This window comes from Nycticebus coucang, chromosome 11, assembly GCF_027406575.1.
Source record: "Nycticebus coucang isolate mNycCou1 chromosome 11, mNycCou1.pri, whole genome shotgun sequence".
Lineage (NCBI taxonomy): Eukaryota > Metazoa > Chordata > Mammalia > Primates > Lorisidae > Nycticebus > Nycticebus coucang.
Genome location: NC_069790.1, coordinates 77,725,014 through 77,744,650, shown reverse-complemented (window position 1 = coordinate 77,744,650; position 19,637 = coordinate 77,725,014). Strand labels below are relative to the sequence as shown.

The window sequence follows — 19,637 nt, the reverse complement described above, 5'->3', positions numbered from 1 at the left end:
CATGCTCAAGATTGTGACTTTTGTCAGGGTCTCTGCAGGAAGCAGATGGCAGATTAAGATAAATCTAGGAGGCCTTTGAAAAGGGGCTATTAAAAAGGTGCTCACAGGACATGTGGAAATCTCCAGAGATGCTGCAGTATTTCAGGGCTAATAAGACAGGAGCACCCTCCCATCTCTAGACCCAGAGAAGCCAGTGGAGGAAACAGTTTCTGAAACCAGAGACAGAGAGCGTCTTGTGCAGAGGGTTGACTTGTGGAGGCTGAGCCTCCAGGAGTGAGGGATACATCAAGTCCACAGAGAGGGAGCAAGGACGCACCCTCTCCTTCTGGAGCTCCCTACTGGCCAAGCAGAAGCGGAAGGCAAGGGAACCAGTTGGTGTCCATGCAGGTCAGCCTTCTGGGGCACAGGGCAGGGTGGAGACCGGATCTCAACAGACAGATCAAGGGTATGTCCAGAACAGAATTCAACAGTTTTGATAGCAGACTCAAGGACACATTGATTCTCCAGCATTATGCTGGGCATGTCAGTTGAGAGAACAGAGAGACATTCATAAATCTAATATAGGAATTTTTATTTCTATTGCCCATCCTAGACTATCCTTGTCTAGGGTAGAGTCCTTTGTCCTTTGCATGTATTGGGTCTGTGTTCAAAGTCACCTGGAGAAAACTTGCAAAACCAGTCAAAGATAGACTCAGGAGACTCCATGGGGACATCTGGAACAGATCTGCTGTGGTCTTCAGCCTCGCTCTAGATGCAGGGCCTTCTCTTGGCAAAGGTCACACTGCTGAGGGGCCCCCCAACCCCACAAAAGCTCTTTTCAGGCTCTCGAGAAAACAGAGAATGGCTGGTAGGAACCACAGAGATGAGGCTAAGACAGGAAATGACTAATATTGTTGCTTTTTAATAAAATAGTAGAAAAACAATATAGTTTTCAAAAGTCATATTAACCCAAGATCACAAAGGACTTGGTTTTAAAATAACAGCGAATAGATTGTAAGGCAAAGAATGGGTGAACTTATACAAAGTAACTCTCATATCCCACCTGTATCTGCATTTTTCCCTTTTGGTTGCCTTTTGTTTATATGCAGTTGAGTTGTGTAAGGTGAATTAGACGCTTTGTTTTGTTTTACATAAGTACTTGGTTTGATTTATTCACATTACCCGTGGTATGTTTCTCTGGGAGTGCCTATTTACTAATCCTAAGTCTCAAGCATCTATTATAACCGCTAACAGCACCATCTCGCCACTGGTGGCAATAAATAAAGAAAACACACAGTCCAGAGAGTACCTAACAAGTCCCTGTGGTACTTTTCACCAACACAGATGAGCAGGTTATACAAGGGAGAAGAATAAGAAACAATTCTTAAAAGAGTAAGAAAGTAGAGATGGGAGATAATGAAGAGGAAAGAAAATGAAAGGGAAGAAAAAAAAAGATGATGAAAAGAAAACCTATGAGCAAAATTGGATGGTTCAAATCTACTTATTTTCACGAGCTATTTTCCCAAATGCACATCATTCTTCAGTTCCTCCTGCAAACATACCAGAGAAGCCAAAGGGCAAGGGTCACCCAAGAGGTAAAGGGTTCAGCACAAGTTTCAAAGCATGAATACCTGAAGGTGAACTTCCTGCAGGTGGCAGGGTTGTCATTGATGTCTTCCACAATGAAGGTTATCTGAATGCGATTCTCCTGACCTCCTTGGGGTCTATCCTTCACCAGAACTTCTACAGAAATGACGGGATTTTGTCTTAATTCACCTGCATCTCGGTCTATCCTCTGGGCCACATGAATTGTACCAGTCACTGAGAAGGCAAAGGTTAGAACGTGACCCTTTGGAGATAAATGAAGATTAAAGGAATATGGAAACTTGGAAAATAATGGAAAGGATCATTCTAATATAAGGATTGGCTTACACGGAGAATCTTCTCTCTACAAACATGGTTTTTGGAAAACCCACATGAGTTCCTGGGTCAGACATTTCTTGGATATCTGGTCTGACCCTTCTAGAATTCCTCACACTAGACTTCAGGGTTGGGCTCCTGTAGCAGCCCTTGCCCTTAGTTGTCCGGACAGGTGGATAACTGGCTTCAGCTTGATCCTCTGGGCTCTCTTCTTGGGGAATTTATAACTGACAGACATATGTTTAGGAATTACTCAGGTTAAAGTGGAGCTACAGGTAAAAAGTCAGAACTCTAGCATGGAGCTCCCTAGAGCAGCAGTGACTCACATGCTTCTTATGCCCTGGCCATTTGAGTCTTTCTTATGCGATACCTAGTGTCCTTGTGATAAATGTGCTTACCTATTTCTTTTTTCCTCTTGCTTAGTTTGGTTTGCCTTAGTTTCTTTCACTTATAACCAAAGATAACTTTGCTAAAAAAAAAAAAAAAAATACCCTCTGTACTTGTTAAAAGTTCAATTTTACAATATCAGACTGAACAGAATTCTCAACCATGCTTGTCCATCCCTACATTATCAGGTGACTGTGGTCCTCATTGACAGCACTAGGAAGTTTTCAGAGATACAGCACAGTTGCGCCTTTGCTTGTCTCACCTGGAAACAGGTCTCCTTTCCTCTAAAGTTGCCCAAGGCTGGCCTCCATGAAATCGTTACATAAAGTGAAATCTGTTTTGGTGATGTGATTGGAGGTGGAAAAGTCTAGTAGTAGTTAATAGGGCAGGCCCTGCAGTCTGGCAGCTTAGGTTGGTATCTCTGCTTCACAACCCAGGAGCTGAGAGATCTTACGCAAGTCATTTAACCTGAGTCTATCCCCAAACCTCAGTCTCCTCTTCTGTAAAATAGGGATTGCAATAGTTCATTGGGTTGTTTTGTTTAGTATTTGAGGTGGAATGTGTGTTAATCACTCAGCATAATGCCTGGTATATATTAAGGCCCCAATAATAAAGGATGGCTCATACAGAAGGGAAGAACTTTCCTTCTCTGCAGTGAGATACTCAGATGGGAAAATAACTTCCACAATCCAGCAGATTGATCTAGAGTAACACTGTCCAATCTGGTCACCACTAGCCACATGTAGCTATTTAGCACTTGAAATGGTGCTAGACTGAATGGAGATGTGCTGTGAATATAAAATACGCAACAATCTTCCAAGACTTGGTACCAAGGAAAATAATGTAAAATATCTTATTAATAACTTTTAAGTATTGATTACATGTTAAAATAATATTTTAGCTATGTTGAGTTAAATAAAGTACCTTATTAAAATTAATTTCTCCTGTTTCATTTGACTCTTTAGAATGTGGTTACTAGAGGCTTTGAAATTACATATGTGGCTTGATTCTGTTTCTGTTGCACAGTATTGGTATAGCTCCTCTCTTCAGAAGACTTCAGGGTGCCTGCAGGACGGGTAACCCATCCATCCTTACATACCTGTCTTCCTAAAAGGTTACGGTATTCAGGACACATTACCCTCAAATATGGCATCTTGGCATTTGAGAAAACAGCAGAAACAGGAAGGCCTCTCTGCTCTTCCGCTGCCCTTTTCGCCTGAGCATAATAAAAGAATTCTCTGACTTTCCTGTGAAGCAGCCATAAGCCCTACATTCCAGAGGTTCCCTTCCTATACCTGAAGGAAAAGAGTTATCTTTATCCCCAAAGACACAGAGATGCCTAGAAGAATCTGAACAGCTGGTCGTTGCTACGTTCCTCCAAGTTTATTATCATTAGATCACACCTTTTTGTGCTCCAGTCATACTTCTCCACAATTAACTCACTTCATCAAATTTAGCATAGATATACACAGATTTCCCTGTTTCTGGGTCTTTATTTCTAGAGGCTCCTGTGTCACATAAAGCTTACATTAAATAAACTAGTCTGCTTTTCTCTTGTGAATCTGTCTGTTGTTAGAGGGATCTCAGCCATGAACCAAATGATGGGTGAGAAAAGAAATCTCTTTGCCCCCACAAAGGTGAAGGTGGACACACCTGTCAACCCTGTTCAGTTTCCCTGCCTCCATGCCTGGTAATTGATTATTAGCTTGGGAACTAATGATGACCCTAGACACAAGGGCATGTCCCAGCCAGAAACAGGAAAAATACAGCCAGCCCTCTGCATCTGTGGGTTCTGCATCCTTGGATTCAACCAACCTTGGATTAGAAATATTTTAGGGGGGAAAAGGATGTTTGCATCTGTATTGAACATGTACAGACTTTTTTTCCTTGTCATTAATCCCAAACAATACAGTAAAACAACTATTTTCAAAGCATTGACATTACATTAGGTATTTTAAGTAATGTAGAGATGATTTAAAGTATGTAGGAAGATGTGCATAAAGGTATATGCAACTGCTATACCATTTTCTATCTGGGACTTGAGTGCCCAAGGATTTTGTTATCCTCAGGGTGCCTGGAATCAATCCCCCTTGGGTACCAAGAGAGACCTGTACTGTAAAACAATCCAAATGGCTGAATTAGAGGATACACTTAAGGATGGAGATGTGTGACTTACACTGATTTATCATGAAATAGTTGCTAACAGTAGTGATGCTGTACAGGAGGTGGCTAGGGAAACCTTCATCGTCAGGATCCTCAGCTGTGATATTGGCCACAATGGTTCCTAGACTCAGCTCTTCGGGAATGGTGTACACTCGTGTTGGACTAGAACAGAAATACAGCAGACACAGCTAATTTTCAGGGGCACAGGAGGGTGGGTATTTTGGTTGGTGCTAAATATAGTGCTAAGCTGTTTAAATTGCATCAACATGCTCAGAGGGAAAGCACAGCAGCTGAAAGGAGGGCTGACTGGCTTTTATATTGCCAAAGATCACATCCCTATGGATGCAAAGAGTGTACCACACTGTTACTGCCGTGATTTACATGGGCCACACAGTTTCTGACTCCGTGCACGCCTGCCTCGTGCCATTTCAGATCAGCCTTGGCGTTAACATCTTTTACAATGCAGATGGTTGGCCTATCCAGATATCTCCTCTCCTCCCAATATTGGTGCAAAAGTCCCCTAAATTCTTTTTTAAAATCCATTTGGACATTATGTCGCAGCTACAGCTTCCCTCCCTTATTCCTGATTCCCATCCTATGATGGGAGAAGCTGGAAAATTTGTAAGCTTTCTCTATTCTAATGCCTTTGCTCACTTTTATTTCTTCCTTATGTTTTTTTCTTTTTTGGCCCGAGGATACAGAATTTATGCACAGTACTTGTGTACCTTTCCAAGATGCATTAATCATGAGGTCAGCAGCTCTCTGAACTGAGCAGTAAGTTTCCTTACAGAAGACCAGGTCATATGACTGTTATCTAAGAATGACTTCTGACAAGATAACCCCAAATCACTAACTTACCTGTCTTCCTCAGATGACCAAGGCCACTGGAAAAGGCCAGTAATAAAACAGGTTAGGAGTTTTAACAACTACATAATTTGGGTAAATTGAGTAATTGTTAATGCACAATTATTATTATTTAAAATAATAATTATTATTGTTAATAATAAATAATGAAAATGATTTCAGGAGGGCAAATTTTTACCTCTAATTTTCTAGTTCATTTCAAACCTATGTTGCGATTTTTCCCATGTGGGATCTTCTTTGAAGAGGGCACACTATATCTCAGTTCTAAATTATTGCATTCACTTTGTGAGCTCAGAATGTTTCTGCAGTTCTATCCCAGCATCCCTATGAGGTGGGTAGGGCCAGAAGAAGGAGAAATGAGAGGGTCCCTCTAGTGAGGGTCAGAGGCAGGCAGAGAAAGCCTGAATCTGGGCCCTCTCCCCACGCCCACTGCACCAGGTGCCTCTCTGGATCCTGGGTCCTCCCACTCCTTTCACGAGGTGATCTTCTGTAAGTGCACTCCATTGTTGGGAGAGAATAACCTTGTCCAGCCCAAGAGGTCACTCCGGGGTCTCCCTGACACATCTCCTTCTCAGGGAATCCTGTGGCACTGGCCACTGATGGGTCCAGGAATAGGCAAAGTGGAGTGGGTCCATAGCGGCAGGGATCTGAACCAGAGCCAGCGGAGAGAGGAAGGCAGCTGCAGCTCTTGAGACTGGGCTATGCCCTTCTGTCTCTTCCGGCACAGCCTGTGTTTCTCACAGAGTATGTATTTTCTTTGGTTACTCTGAATGGGTTCCATTAGCCTCCCACACAGAGACCACCAAGATACCTGTCCTGCTCACAGCTGTGCCCTCGCTGCGCCAAGTGTGCCCAGGGACGGGTTAGAAATGCAGATCTCAGGCCCACCCACCCCAGGCCACTGGACCAGGCCACCCAGGGGGTTGTATATGCTTCCACTTTTGAGAAGGACTATCACAGGCAGTGCTAGAGGTGACACTTTCAGCTCCCAGTCTCTCATAGGACAGAGAGAGGACAACACGGAGGGAGGAAAATCCCCTCCATCGCACCTTCCCTCTTTTTGGCTGTCACAACACGGGGAGGGGCTGCTATTGGCATCTGGGGGTAGAAGGCACAGATGCTGCCAAACATCCTACAAGGCCCAAGACAGCCCCTGCTGCAAAGAAGTGTCCAGCGCCACACCAGCAACGCCACTGCTCAGGAATCCCTGCTCTGAAGACCCATCTAGTCCATGCTGGGTGCTCCAGGAACTCAGATCCCCAGGAAGGGACTACGTAGGCAGTGGCTGTTGGTACAGCTCCTCAGGTGAAAAATTTTCTCCTTGGCTAACCTGATATTGAGCCTGGCAGAAGATAAAATCTTTGGTCTATTTGATTTGGAGATCAAAGATCCAGGCATATATAAAAAACCATTCAACATAAAGACCTGACCACAGTTAAGATTTATTCACAGCACAGTGAAGCCAGAGGCTGAGCAGCCACCCTGACAAGGTGAAGCTCTAATACCATTTACATTCTCCTACAGTGCCTCTGACCACCAGATCCTGCGAGGGGTGGGTGACGGGCCAGGCCACACTCGGGAGAAAGGATGTGAGTTCTGGATGGCACTGGATGGGTTCATTGCCAGAATGAGTATTCAGTAAGTGCCTAAGGTGTGCATAGCACTGTCAGGCACCAGATGGAGAAAGACTGAGGGTAAATACAAAAGAAATGGGCAGGAGGGGAGAAAGACCTACCTACCCACCTCTAAAATAAAGTGTTCTGCAAAAGAGCAAGCCCTACACACAGGTAAAGAGTAAACACGTCAGGTACTTTCATAATAACGTGCCTAGCTTTTATAATAGCAGACTCCTGGAGTGCACATCATGAGTCCATAAAGCATTCTGATATTTGTCACCACCCAGGATAAAATGATGAGACATTTTCAGCAAACAGGTAAGAAATAGGACGTGCCTTTGTTGCATTAATTGCAGGAGTTTAACAAAGGGTAAAGGTCAAAGGGCTGTTTCTACATTTTACATTTCTGTTTCACACTCAAATTCATTTTGTTAATTCTAAATTAAATAACTTACTGTTAGTGTTAGCACTGATTTGGGGAGAAAGGAAAATCAGAAGCTCAGGGGAACCATGAAAGCCCTCAGAGTCAACACCTAAGTTGCAAAGAAGCAAAGCCAAGTGCAGACAGCTGACTCTAATTGGTGGCCTAAGCACTTTCAGGGCAGCCACCCTGACCCAAATCCTCTTTTCAGAGTGAGGGCTGTCAAAGTCCCTACCACCGCCCATGGAACACTGAAATAAAGTTGACTGAATTAAAAAAGAATTAGACACTCATACAGATCCCACTCCCTGCCTGCATGGAGCACTCAAACCAAAAGTGAGAACCAGAGAGTTCCAGCCTGACCTCTGGGTGCCCCCCAAACCAGCCAAGGTCATGTTCTCTCTCTGCTGAGGTCAATTTCTGTATTTTGGAAGACATAGTACAAACCAGATGGTTTACAAGCGCTGCCCCTGGAGAGAACTTATTATTTTTCACTTTGCAACCCTATTAACCTGCTTCTGTCCTCACAGACTGGGCGTGTGGGGAAGGCCTCAGGGAGGCCTCAGCACAGCAGCCATCATTTTCCTCTAGGGATTAGTGAAGAATCTGCAGAGTCCATGGGCTAATACCTGAGCTTGAGTCTGGGCTGAGATGTCACAACTATTAATAAGCTGCCCAGCCTGAGCTCCTGGAACAACCTATCACAGAAATGACTGCGCTCTCCTTCAGAGTCTAACCTGGCAACAGGTGCTGATGGGCAGCATCACGTGGGAGCTTATCTGCTGCTGTGCCCTCCATGTTGACACCTGCAAATGGGCTGTAGACCCTGACATCCAGAAGTTTCACAATTGCAGTGTGTTTGCCAAGTGGCACCAGGTTAGCCTGGAAGTGGGGTGGCCTTAATACCTCCCAATCTTGGAATACTTTTGCAATTCATCCACCCTGCTTTGGGGGCTAACGGCTTTTTGTTGGTGGAGGACCCAGTGCTAAATCTATTTGTGGCGCATAACACCAATTAACCCCCAGGCAGGTGGTTTTGCCACTGTGCCCATATTAGAGAGTAAGGCAGACAGAGTCTCTAACCAGCAAGCCAGGCTGTTTGGAGTGCCATCTGCTAGCTGAGAGTCCTACCTTCTCCCCCTGGGTCAAGTCTCCCTTTTGTGCCTGAGGGGGCACATTTCCACAAACTGCCCCTACCAGGAGCATTTACCTTCCTTGCCTCTGCCGGACACAGGAGCTACCACACAGCCAGATCTCTGTTCCAGAGCCACCATGGCAGGAAGACCCTTCAGCACAGGCGGTAGTGGGCAGGCACCGGTATAACAGACCTCTCCTCAGTGCGACTTTAGGGAACCTCAGCTGATGGATGCGCCCTAGGATTCTGCTGTCATTACCATGGAGAGCACCACTGTGCAAGTGCCTTCTGTGTGTGCACAGTGGCAAGCCACACACCTGGCCATGTGTCCTGTCCCACCGCATCCATAAACCCCTGACAGGTGCAAATGTGTGGGTGTGGACAGCAAAGGTGGACACTGGAAGTCCAGAGGCCCAGGTGAAGGCCTCTGAAGAGCTCAGGCCTCTGGCTGTCCTCAGGGCCAGAGCAAAGGGCATCCCTCTGTCTTGTATTACGTGTGTTGAAGGAGACCAGGCCACCTAACAAGGACGCAGCCTGAGCCTACAGTCCCGCGTACCTCAGGCCTACCTGGTAAAGCGCGGGATCTCATCGTTGAGGTTCACGATGTTCACCCGGAGCTCTGTGGAGGCTCTGAGGCCTCTGCTGTCCCTCACTCCCACAGTGAGATGGAAACTGTCAGGGAAACAGGCAAGTGAGAGAATCTGCTCTGCTCACCCTTCCTCGCAAGGGATGGTGGGTGGGATGGGAGGAGCGATGCCCTGCAGGTGTCTCTCTCCTGATCTGTCAACCCCCACCCCAGCCTGCAGTGGCTCCCCACAGCCACTGCCTCACAGTGCTTGCGATCTGGTACATTGTGCCTCCACGTCCCTGGGCCAAGAGTACCACACCCATGGGAGGGAGCCAGGTGCCAGGGCAGAAGAAACTGGCCCTGGTCCCCACACCTGGTGCAGAGCCAGGAGCTTCACCTGCTTCCCCCAAGGCCTACATGGTTTTGTTCACAAGGCCAGGCCTTTCCCCAGGGCCCGCACACCCCACCTCCTCGCTACTTTAGGGCCACTCAGCCCCTTCACTGGGACGGCTGCCTCTCCCAATCAGAGGGGTCTCAGCCATCCTCCTGATCCTGGGCGTCCACTCCCGCACCATCAATCTTATTCTCTGGAGTTGAAGGTTTTGTACAGGAAAGGGGCCTTCCAGATGGTGCCATATGCCCTACTTCTTCCCTGGGTTCACTGCCCTCTGAATTTAAGATGAGGCACAGACGCTGGGAGCAGCTGTCCTCGGGTACACTACTGTCCCTCCTGTTGTCCTCCACCCTCAGATAAACAGTATTCGAGCAACGCCAAGGCTACCTGCTGTGTCCTGCTTCATAGTCCAATTCTGTTGTGGAGAAGAGGGTGCCATTAGCAGACATTCTAAAGTTCTTTGAGGGAGAAATCAGGAAATACTAAAAATCAAAGGAAAAATATTTAATTAATCAGCAATACACCAATACACATTTCCCCCGAAGATGTGTTTGTTCAGATCCCACTTTGCACTCTTAACCCAGGGAATATTCTTTACATGTCAGGAGGAGGTCTAAATGAGCAGCTCTGGGACTTCATGGCTCTTGAATCAAGAAACCTCTGGATCTGCTGGTCTGAGCCTATGGCTTTGATTGACTCCACCCTGAGAAACTGTCATTGGATCTTGCTTCAGTTACCGGAAGTGTACAAAGGCCCCACAGGCTCTGCTTCTGTCTCCTTATCTCTTCACTATGTTCTCATTTTCCCAATGGACAACTCCTGGCTTAGATTCTATGTCTTAGCTGTAACCAACCCTGTTTAAACACACCTACCACACCTTAAGTAACAGGCTGAAACCAAAGGGAATAGGATCTGGTCACTACCCTTAAAAGAACTTTCCATATATAGCAGGGCATAAAATGTGCACAGAGATTACTTGTTGAAATGGTCAAAGAAACAAGGAACAAGTGTTGAGCTGAGAATGCCATGTAGCAGGGCTTAGAGCACAGGTTGGAAACTGGCTTGTGGCTATACAAGAGCTTTATAAATCTAATATCTGGCGTGTGGCCACTAGTAAAGGCCTTCCCACATCCTTGGGTAGTTGAGAGTGTTGGCCATCATTGCCTCCCGGTGCTCAGACCAGCTCTCCTGATGACACCCTGCCAGAGCCACCTGGTCTGACTAGAGCAGACAGGCATATCTGTACAGCCCACCAAGGGCCAGCCCACAGGAGGACTCTGCTGAGTCTCCCATGGGTGCTCACCAAGCTTGCTTCCTTGCTCCCACGATGGAGTCAAAGAAGCAAAGGAAAGGCCTAGGTCAGAGAAGCTGTGTCCAAGTTGTGGTCCTTGCCACAATATCTGGGGCAAGTCCTTTCCTTGCTTATAACTTAGGGATGATAGGACCATTGCTCTCTGTGTCATCGTGGGGATTAAATGAGAATGCACACTGTACAATATGAAGGGCTGCAGCAACACTAGAGGCTTACATGTTTGTATCCATTTGTTCTAAAGGGCTTTAAGGTTAGAAGGTTTCATTATTTCCTGCTAGGATGAGGGATGTTCTATCCTCGAGGCCTTAGATCTCTGGATCAGATAATCAGTGGAAGTTTTGCAACCAGAGCCACAGCCCATGAAGTCTAGCATCAATGGAAACACCTGCCAAGGTTTCTAACCCAGCAATTTGCTGTGTTGTGATCACGGCAGAGCTCCCAGTACAAGAAAGTATGCACAAAAAATAGATTAAAGGTCTCCCTTGAGGCCAGTATTAGGTGTTTAAGCCATTTTTAAAAGTGTTTACTTTCTGTTCATTATTTAATAATGGTTTTCTAATTGTAATGAATGTATTTTTACATAAAAATTGGGACAGACAGAAAAGAACAAAAAAAGATGAAATATGTCACCTCTAATATCTCATCATTTTGATGATAGCCTTCTGTTCTTTTCTGAGCAAACTCACACCCTCCAAAATATTGACATGTTCAAATAAAAATTATAATATTCTATTCATTTAAATCTTGAGCATTTACTCCTATTCTTAAGTCCTATATACAGCCTGGTTAATTAATGATAGCACAACATTGAACTGTAGGAGGTTATTTTAGTCTTTCTTGCTGCTCATTTAGGTGTTTCCAATCCATTTTTAAGAGTAAACTTTGGGACAATGCCACAGAGCACCCTTCCCTCAACTTCCAAGTTGCATAAGCACCTTGGCAACACTCCAAGGCATGAGGTTTAAATCCCAAGCTCCCCATCAATTGGGCTGCAATTGCCCTGGCCTACAGCTGCTCACACACAAAGCAGTCCTATGTCTTTAAGCAAAGCCTTCCCTGCAGGGAATCCTCACATATCCATAAATCAGAGGCCTAAGCTGGATGTGGTGAAATGATAGGGTTTTAGAGACCCATGGGGGCATTTACTATATGCACCTGAATCAGGATGTCTTTCCACATGTGTTTTGAGAGGAATCTCTAATTCTGGTTGGTCCCAAACACTGTAATATCTTGGGATACAGAGATGACAGACAGGCCCTACCCTCCAAAAGTTCCTGGTCAACTGAGGGAACAAAGAAGATATGGGGAGGTGCTCCAATAGGGACAAATACAAGATATGCTGGGACCAGAGAAGGGGGACTCTGAGACACATCTGGAGTACAAGAGTCATGAATTAGGGTAGTAAATTAAACTTGCTGACTCTGGAGCCAGGCTGCCTGGATTTGAATCCTGGTTCACCACTTTCCAACTGTGTGAGCTTGCACAAAGGGTAATAATTATAGGGCATGCCTTAGAGCAGTGGTTCTTAACCTTCCTAATGCCATAGCCCTTTAATACAGTTCCTGTGGGTCGTGACCCACAGGTGCTAGAACAATGCCCAGCAGATGGTAAGTCCTTAATAAATGTTAACTACTACTATTCCTTAGAAGGTAAGATTCATGAGGAAAAGGGCTTCACTTTGCATACTGCTGTATTCCCAATGACTAGTACATAATAGGTGCCCAATAAATATTTGTTGAATACTGGATATTAGATATTGCCCATCTATGTGAGATCAACGTTTCTACCTTAGAGAATCTTAAAACAAAACAAAAAAGCAACAAAAAAATCATGCCTTTTTTTTTTTTTTTTTTGAGATAGGGTCTCAACCCTACCACCCACACTAGACTGCAGTGTCCTCCTCCTAGAACATGACAACTCAAACTCCTGAGCTCCAGGGATCCCCCTGCCTCAGCCTCTCTAGTAGCTGAGAGTACAGGTGCGTGCCATGACATTGGCTACTTTGCAGAGTTGTTTGGGATATTTTTTTGTAGATACAGGGTCTTCTTGCTCAGCCTGGTGCCAAACACTTTTTAAGAATCTGTCTGAATGTGGTAATGCTAAACTTGACTATGAAAACTTCTCCAGTCGGGCCTACAGTCTCAACAACTAATGCAGACAGAGAGGAAGGAAGAAAAGGAACAGCAGCAGAGAGAGTACGGAGAACTGCGGAAATGGGGACTTCAGGATTTTCTTTTTAATTTCTATTAAGAGGCTGATTTCCTGGGTTTTTTTTTTTTTTCCAGTGCCAGGCTAATTTCTTTTTTTCCTGAACCTACGAGCTATGTTAATGGGAATATAGCAGTTTTGTACTTAGAAAGGAGATAATATCCATAGACTAAAAATATTGTGTCAGGTGGCCATTTGCCAGCAACTCAGTAAGGCTTTCTGAAAAACCTGGCATTTTCTCCTTCTTTTAAAGGCTTGTTTAATCAAAGCTGTTCCCTTGATATTCATTCTTGGAAAACAGAAATTAAATAGAATGAAAAGCAACTGCAGCCCCTCTCTGTCCCAGTACTGGCTAAGAAAAGTCCTGAGTAATCAGATCAATTCAGTTAACAAATGCTTGTCAGACAAGCTCTCTGGTTTCCCTGCTGGGAATATTCCTTTACCACCACCCCAGGTTTCTCTATTTGCAGCCTCTTTGCAGCTATGGTTTGCTTTTGGACACAAAAGCTTCAGTTTGGAAGACAACCAGCCCATCCTTCCTGCCCCATCCACCCTTTATTGTGCCACTGGTGTAGGGAGAAAGGAAGGTGAGAGGCAGCTGGCCCAGTTTCCTCAAATGTAAGCCTCCCTGGGGTGGGGAGGGGGCGGGGGAGGGTGTCACACTCTGGAAGGCTGGGCCCCCCACCCCAGTGGGAGTCATCAGCCAGCGATTCATCCTGTGTTGCTTTTGTAGCCCTCAGTTGCTTTCAGGCCTGCCGTAGAAACTAGCAATAAGAATTCAGCCTCCTGGCTGGGCACAGTGATTCACAGCTATAATCCTAGCACTCCGGAGGCCAAGGCAGGTGGATTACTTGAGCCTGGGAGTTTGAGACCAGCCTGAGCAAAAGTGAGACCCAGTCTCCACTAAAAACAGAAAAATTAGCTGGGCATGGTGATGGGGCTGAGGCGGGAGGGTCGCCTGAACCTAGGAGTTTGAGGTTGCTGTGAGCTAGACTGACGCCAAGGCACTCACTCTAGCCTGGGTAACTCTGTCTCAAAAAAAGGCATTCATCCTCCACCATCTCCTATGGAACAGAGTAGTCAATTTCCAGGCCAGCTAGGGCAAGTTTCCAAGGGGAAGGAAGGATCTAGTCCAGGGAATGCCAGTGGCACCAAAAGCCACTGAGTTCATGGTCCCAAATCCAGTCCAGAAGGCCACCAGGACAGAGCATAATCTTCCAGCTGGGCTGTGGCAAGTTACAAAAGCAATGCCACATTCCTGTTACATTTTTCAGTTTTAGCTGAATATTTTGTAAAAGCCCCAATCCTCCTCCTCTTTTCCCCTGTCCTATCTGAAGGAGTGGGAAGTGTAGGGTTGGGTCAGTTTGGGATGGTAGTTGTAGAAGAGAAAGGGAAGGAAAAACTACTATAAAACACATAATACTCCCCTCTGCAAGCGCTGGCCTGGCTCCTACTGGTGTTGCATTGGATGCGCTAGGTGGGTTATAGACAAGCACCTGAATTTTTTTTCCTCTTTTTTTTTCTTTTTTTTTAGACAGAGAGAGTTTCACTATGTTGCCTTCAGTAGATTGCTGTGGTGTCACAGCTCTGAATTTCTTTTTCTTTTTTTTTTAGAGACAGAGTTTCACTATGTCGCCTTTGGTAGAGTGCTGTGACGTCACAGCTCACAGCAACCTCCAGCTCTAGGGCTTAGGCGATTCTCTTGCCTCAGCCTCCTGAGTTGCTGGGACTACAGGCACCCGCCACAACGCCCAGCTATTTCTTTGTTGCAGTTTGGCCAGGACCAGGTTCAAACTCACCACCCTCTGTATATGGGGCCGGCGCCCTACCCACTGAGCCACAGGTGCAGCCCAAGAACCTGAATGTTTTTAAGCAGCACATTGGCAAATGCACAATGCTGTTAACAAAGAAATCCTTCCCTGATAACGCTGCCCATCTGGCACCCTCCCACTCTGCCATTCCTTTTCCTTAATCAGCCTGGGTCCCATGCTATGAGATTCAGGCTTTGCTGATCTAATCCTAATGACCGCGGTCTCATCTATTTGAGAGCGTCTCTCCAACCCAGCAGTGGCCACATATAGAGTGGGATCGTCCACTGCCATTCCTTTTTCCTTTTATGAGCATTTTAACAAGAATGTGGAGTAGAACACTTTTTCCTAAGACCTCGAGTTGTACTGCTGAGTTAGCCCCAGACATCAGGGGAGCTGAAGGAGTGGGAAGTGTAGGGTTGGGGCGGTGCTGCCACTCAGGAAAGAAAGAGTGGGAGGCCAATGGCAGAACTTGCTGGAACAGGGTAGAAGGGGATGAGCAAGAGTTGGGTCAGGAGACAGCGGTTCTCAGGTGAAGGCCTCAGTTCCCTCCCTCATGCTCCATGGACAGGAAAAGTCCCATGGTGCTGGGACCCCTGACAAGGCCAGGTCTGGCATATGATGATTTTATTCCTAGGAAGAACAAAGGTACAATCGCTGCCACTTCTCAGAGACTGAGTGCCTGCCCTTGCTGCCCTCTCGACAGCCCAGCTAGTAGCTAGGTTATTGCTCTTTTAATTTAATCCTTTGTCTGCCCTGGTGAAGACAAAGCACGTTTCACTGTATGCAAAAGCCTTCCTCAATGGAAGGGCCAAGAGAAAGCCCTTTACTGGGAGGAATTGCTGTACTAGATCATTTTGCCTCCAGCTGTGAAACTGATTAATGTCCTCAGAGTCTCTAGGAGGCTCCACTGCAGTCTCTGAGGCCATTTCCAAGCAGAGAGGGAAGGGGGGAGTGTGGGATTGAATAAGAGGGGAGGGTTAGTCTCTAAGAGCTTCCTGCAGGAGGTGGAGAAAGTGTGGGGACACCCAGAGAAGAAATGCCAGCAAAGGTAATCATTCCCGTGCACATAATTCCTCTCTTCTTTATGTTTGAGCCATTGCTGATGCACACCTCTGGGCCCTGCCCTCCCTGCATTCTCATTACCACACAGAAAGTGTCCAGGCAGGGGCGCCAACGCAAGATCTAACCCCGTGCCTGGCCAGGACAATAGCCACTAGCCTCGTGTCCGTGTGACTCAAGCATTGAAAAGTGGCTGCTGTGAATGGAGATGAGCTGTAAGTGTAAAATACACACTGCATCTGAGGACTTTGTATGAAAAAATAGAATGTAAAACATTTCATTAATCACTTTATGTCGATTACGTGTTGAAGTAATAACATTTGGATATATTGAGTTTATTTTCTCTTGTTTTATTAATACTTCCTATGTGGCTACCAGGACATTTAAAATTACACATACGGCACTCATTTCTGGTTCACATTCCAGCTCCATTGGTCAGTGCTGGTCCACTACTGAATAATCTTGGTCCAAACAATGTACCACCACTTGATTTTTAAATGTCTTTTAAAAGGGGGGAGCAAATACCAATGCTTTCTGGATTAATTTCTATTTTACATTATCTATGACATCATTTCACTTCATTAAACTGGAGAAGGGTTATGAGATTTGTCATTGTAAAGAAGTTGGGGTTGTGCACATGTCCTAAAGCTGTTTCTTTTAATCCATCCTTCATTCTCTGGTTGCTGCCATCAGCACATCATGGAGCCCACCAGGTTAAGATGACAGGCACTAACAAAGCCTCGGTCACTTCAGGCTTTGGTGTTTTTATTAAAGTTAGTCCTTGTTTGTTCAATAGTTAGTTTGGTCAATAGCAAATTAACCTATCTCCTTTCTCCTTTTACTGAGCACTCACCCCCATTTAGTACCCCCAAGCATCCAGAATAAAATGTCCAAGCACAAAGGCCATAATACACATATCACTTCCTAAATTGTTGTTGCTGTTTTATTTTATTTTAGAGATAGGGTCTCATTCTGTCACCCTGGATAGAGAGGCTGCGGCATCATCATAGCTCACAGCAACCTCAAACTCTTGAGCTTAAGTGATCCTCTTGACTCAGAGTAGCTGGGACTATAGGTGCCCACCACAATGCCCAGCTAGTTTTTCTATTTTTAGTAGAGACAGGTTCTCACTCTTGCTCAGGCATGTCTGGAACTCCCAGAATGCTAGGATTTCATTTATAAGCCACCATACCTACCTGTTGCACTTTTATAGTCTGAGAAGGGTTCCTTCCGCCTGCAGGCTGGCTATTGCCTTTCTGTCCAGCTGTTCATTCCAACACAGGTGTAAAATACTTCATTTCATATTTTCTGTTCCAACACTTTCTGTTCCAACTCTGAGTACTGCCTCCCCACCCCCTGCAAATACCCTGTTTCCTCAAAAATAAGACATCCTCCGAAAATAAGACCTACTTACAGGAAAGATAAGACGTCCCCTGAAAATAAGACGGAGCGCACCTTTGGGAGCACACCTTAAAATAAGACACTGTCTTATTTTCGGGAAAACAGGGTAGCTCCTGAGCTCACTGCAGAAGCCACAGCTCCAGCCCCGGGTCCCAAGCTCCTGCCCAGCTCAAAACCCTTTGGAAGGCACTACATTTCTTCAAAGTGGGCAACACCTGCTGCAGTTGCTTCCCACCTAGGCTGTTGCCTTTCATTTGAAAGGCCAACAACCTGACCTAGGAGGCATTTTTAAAGGGGCCACAACCTTATTCAGGCTGCATAATTTGGAGAGATATATTAAAAATAGAGTTTTCAAATATATTTGTCTTCACAACTGAGATTCCTTCCACTTTGCCCCCAAGTTTGCATCTTGTACAAATTTTACACTAATGACCACCCTATTGAATTATAATTATTTAATGAATGCCTGTGTTGGAGATCAGAACCTGACGCCCCCAAATATGGCACATTGGCAATTGAGAAAACCTCAGAAGCAAGGCCACTCTGATTTTCTTCCAAATTTCTTCCCTGAAGTGTGGTCGTAAAAGAATTCTCTGACCTACCTTGCCTGAAAGTAGGTAATAAACCATCTTTCCAGAGGGTTCCTGCCCTGTACCTGACAGCCAAAAACAGTCTGAACAGACAGGCCTTGCTAAGCTCTCCCGGTTTATTACCGTTAGATCTTATCTTTTTGTCCAGTCATACTTCTACACAACTGACCATTCTTCATTGAAACTAAGCATAAAAATATACTTTTCCCTGAGCCTTCGGGTCTTCATCTCTGAAGCCTTCAGTGTCATGTAAAAACTTTGGTTAAATAAATTTGTTATGTTTTTCTCTTGTTAATCTTTCTTTTGTTAGAGTGGCCATCATCAGCTGTAAACCTTGTGACACAGGAAAAAAAGATACTTTTCCGCCTATATAAGAGTGCCTCCCATGCAGACTGTTAATTATTTTTGTTTTTTCTTTTTTTTTTTTTAGACAGAATCTCACTCCATCACCTAGGGTAGTGCCATGGCATCACAGATCACAACTACCTCAAACTCTTGGGCTCAAGTGATTCTCTTGTGTCAGCCTCCCTAGTAGCTGGGAATGCAGGCGCCCACCACCATGCCCACGTAGTTTTTCTATTTTTAGTAGAGACGAGGTCTCACTCTTGCTCAGGCAGGTTTCAAACTCCTGAGCTCAAGCAATTCACCCACCTTAGTCTTCCAGAATGCTAGGGTTACAGGTACAAGCCACTGTGAGCGCATATGCAACCCCAGACTGTAAATTTCTTAAGGTCAGTGTGTCCTAGTCACCTTAGTATCCAAAGTATCTAATAGAATTCATACAGTGAATTGGTGGTGAATGTTGAAATGAACAAAATATGTTAAGTGAAGTACTATATTTTGTTGCTGACCTAATCTCCACCCAGGATTCCTTTTCCCTGCTTACTACCAAACATCAGTGACCATGTGACAGAGTTCTGCCAGTGAGATGTAGCAAAAGTCCTCTGGGTAGATCTTCCAAGAGAGTTTTGTTTTCCTACCCAAAAAAGAGACAGATTGGGCCTGCCCACTTTACTCCTTCTTGCTTCCTTCTTTCTTTTTCCTGCATGGAACTCAGAAATAAAGCCTGGCAGTGCAGCAGCCATCTTGCAATCATGAGGTTAGAACACAGACAAAGCAAACAAACACGCTCTGGATGGAGGAGCAGAAACAGAGGAAGAGCCCATACTCCCAAAGGCAGCAGCTGCACCAGCGCGGAACTGCCTGCTGCCCTCTAGTCCAGACATCTTTTTTTTTTTTTAATTATTAAATCACTTAAGAAAATTGGAAATATTTAAGGCACCAGAAAAAAAAAAAAAAGAAAAAGAAAATTGGTATAGAAGGGACATTTCTTAAACTGACAGAGGCCATCTACAGCAAACCCACAGCCAATATTGTATTGAATGGAGTTAAACTGAAATTTCCACTCAGATCAGGAATCAGACAAGGCTGCCCATTGTCTCCACTGCTCTTTAACATTGTAATGGAAGTTTTAGCCATTGCAATTAGGGAAGAAAAGGCGATCAAGGGTATCCATATAGTCTAGACATCTGGTTATTGCTGAAGAAGAAATTCCATGTCTACCACTGGTGGTCACATACTGCAGCTTTCCGTTATTTGCAGATAAACACATTTTCTAACTGGTATAACAAGTATATTATTAATTAGTATGCATTTAAATCACCTAGTATTACTCTTAGCGCATAGTAGACACCCTTAAGTGTTTGCACATTCACTTATTCATGTAAATATTGACAAGAATGAATCTTGAATGAGTGAAGAAATGTTGTTGTTTTTTTAACACAGAACAATCATCTTCTAATAAAAACA

The 19,637-nt window shown here is 45.0% G+C and overlaps 1 protein-coding gene across 1 annotated transcript in view; it reads right to left on the bottom strand.

Annotated features, from left to right (window-relative positions):
* Positions 1-19,637, bottom strand: part of CDHR3 (cadherin related family member 3) — a 60,165-nt gene that overhangs the window by 28,568 nt on the left and 11,960 nt on the right. Inside the window, exons 5-8 of the mRNA XM_053608703.1 lie at positions 9,835-9,929; positions 9,053-9,157; positions 4,463-4,611; positions 1,611-1,800 (exon numbers count right to left, since the gene is read on the bottom strand). Of these exons, the coding sequence (XP_053464678.1) occupies positions 1,611-1,800; positions 4,463-4,611; positions 9,053-9,157; positions 9,835-9,929 (539 nt within the window). The remainder of the gene's footprint in view (positions 1-1,610; positions 1,801-4,462; positions 4,612-9,052; positions 9,158-9,834; positions 9,930-19,637) is intronic.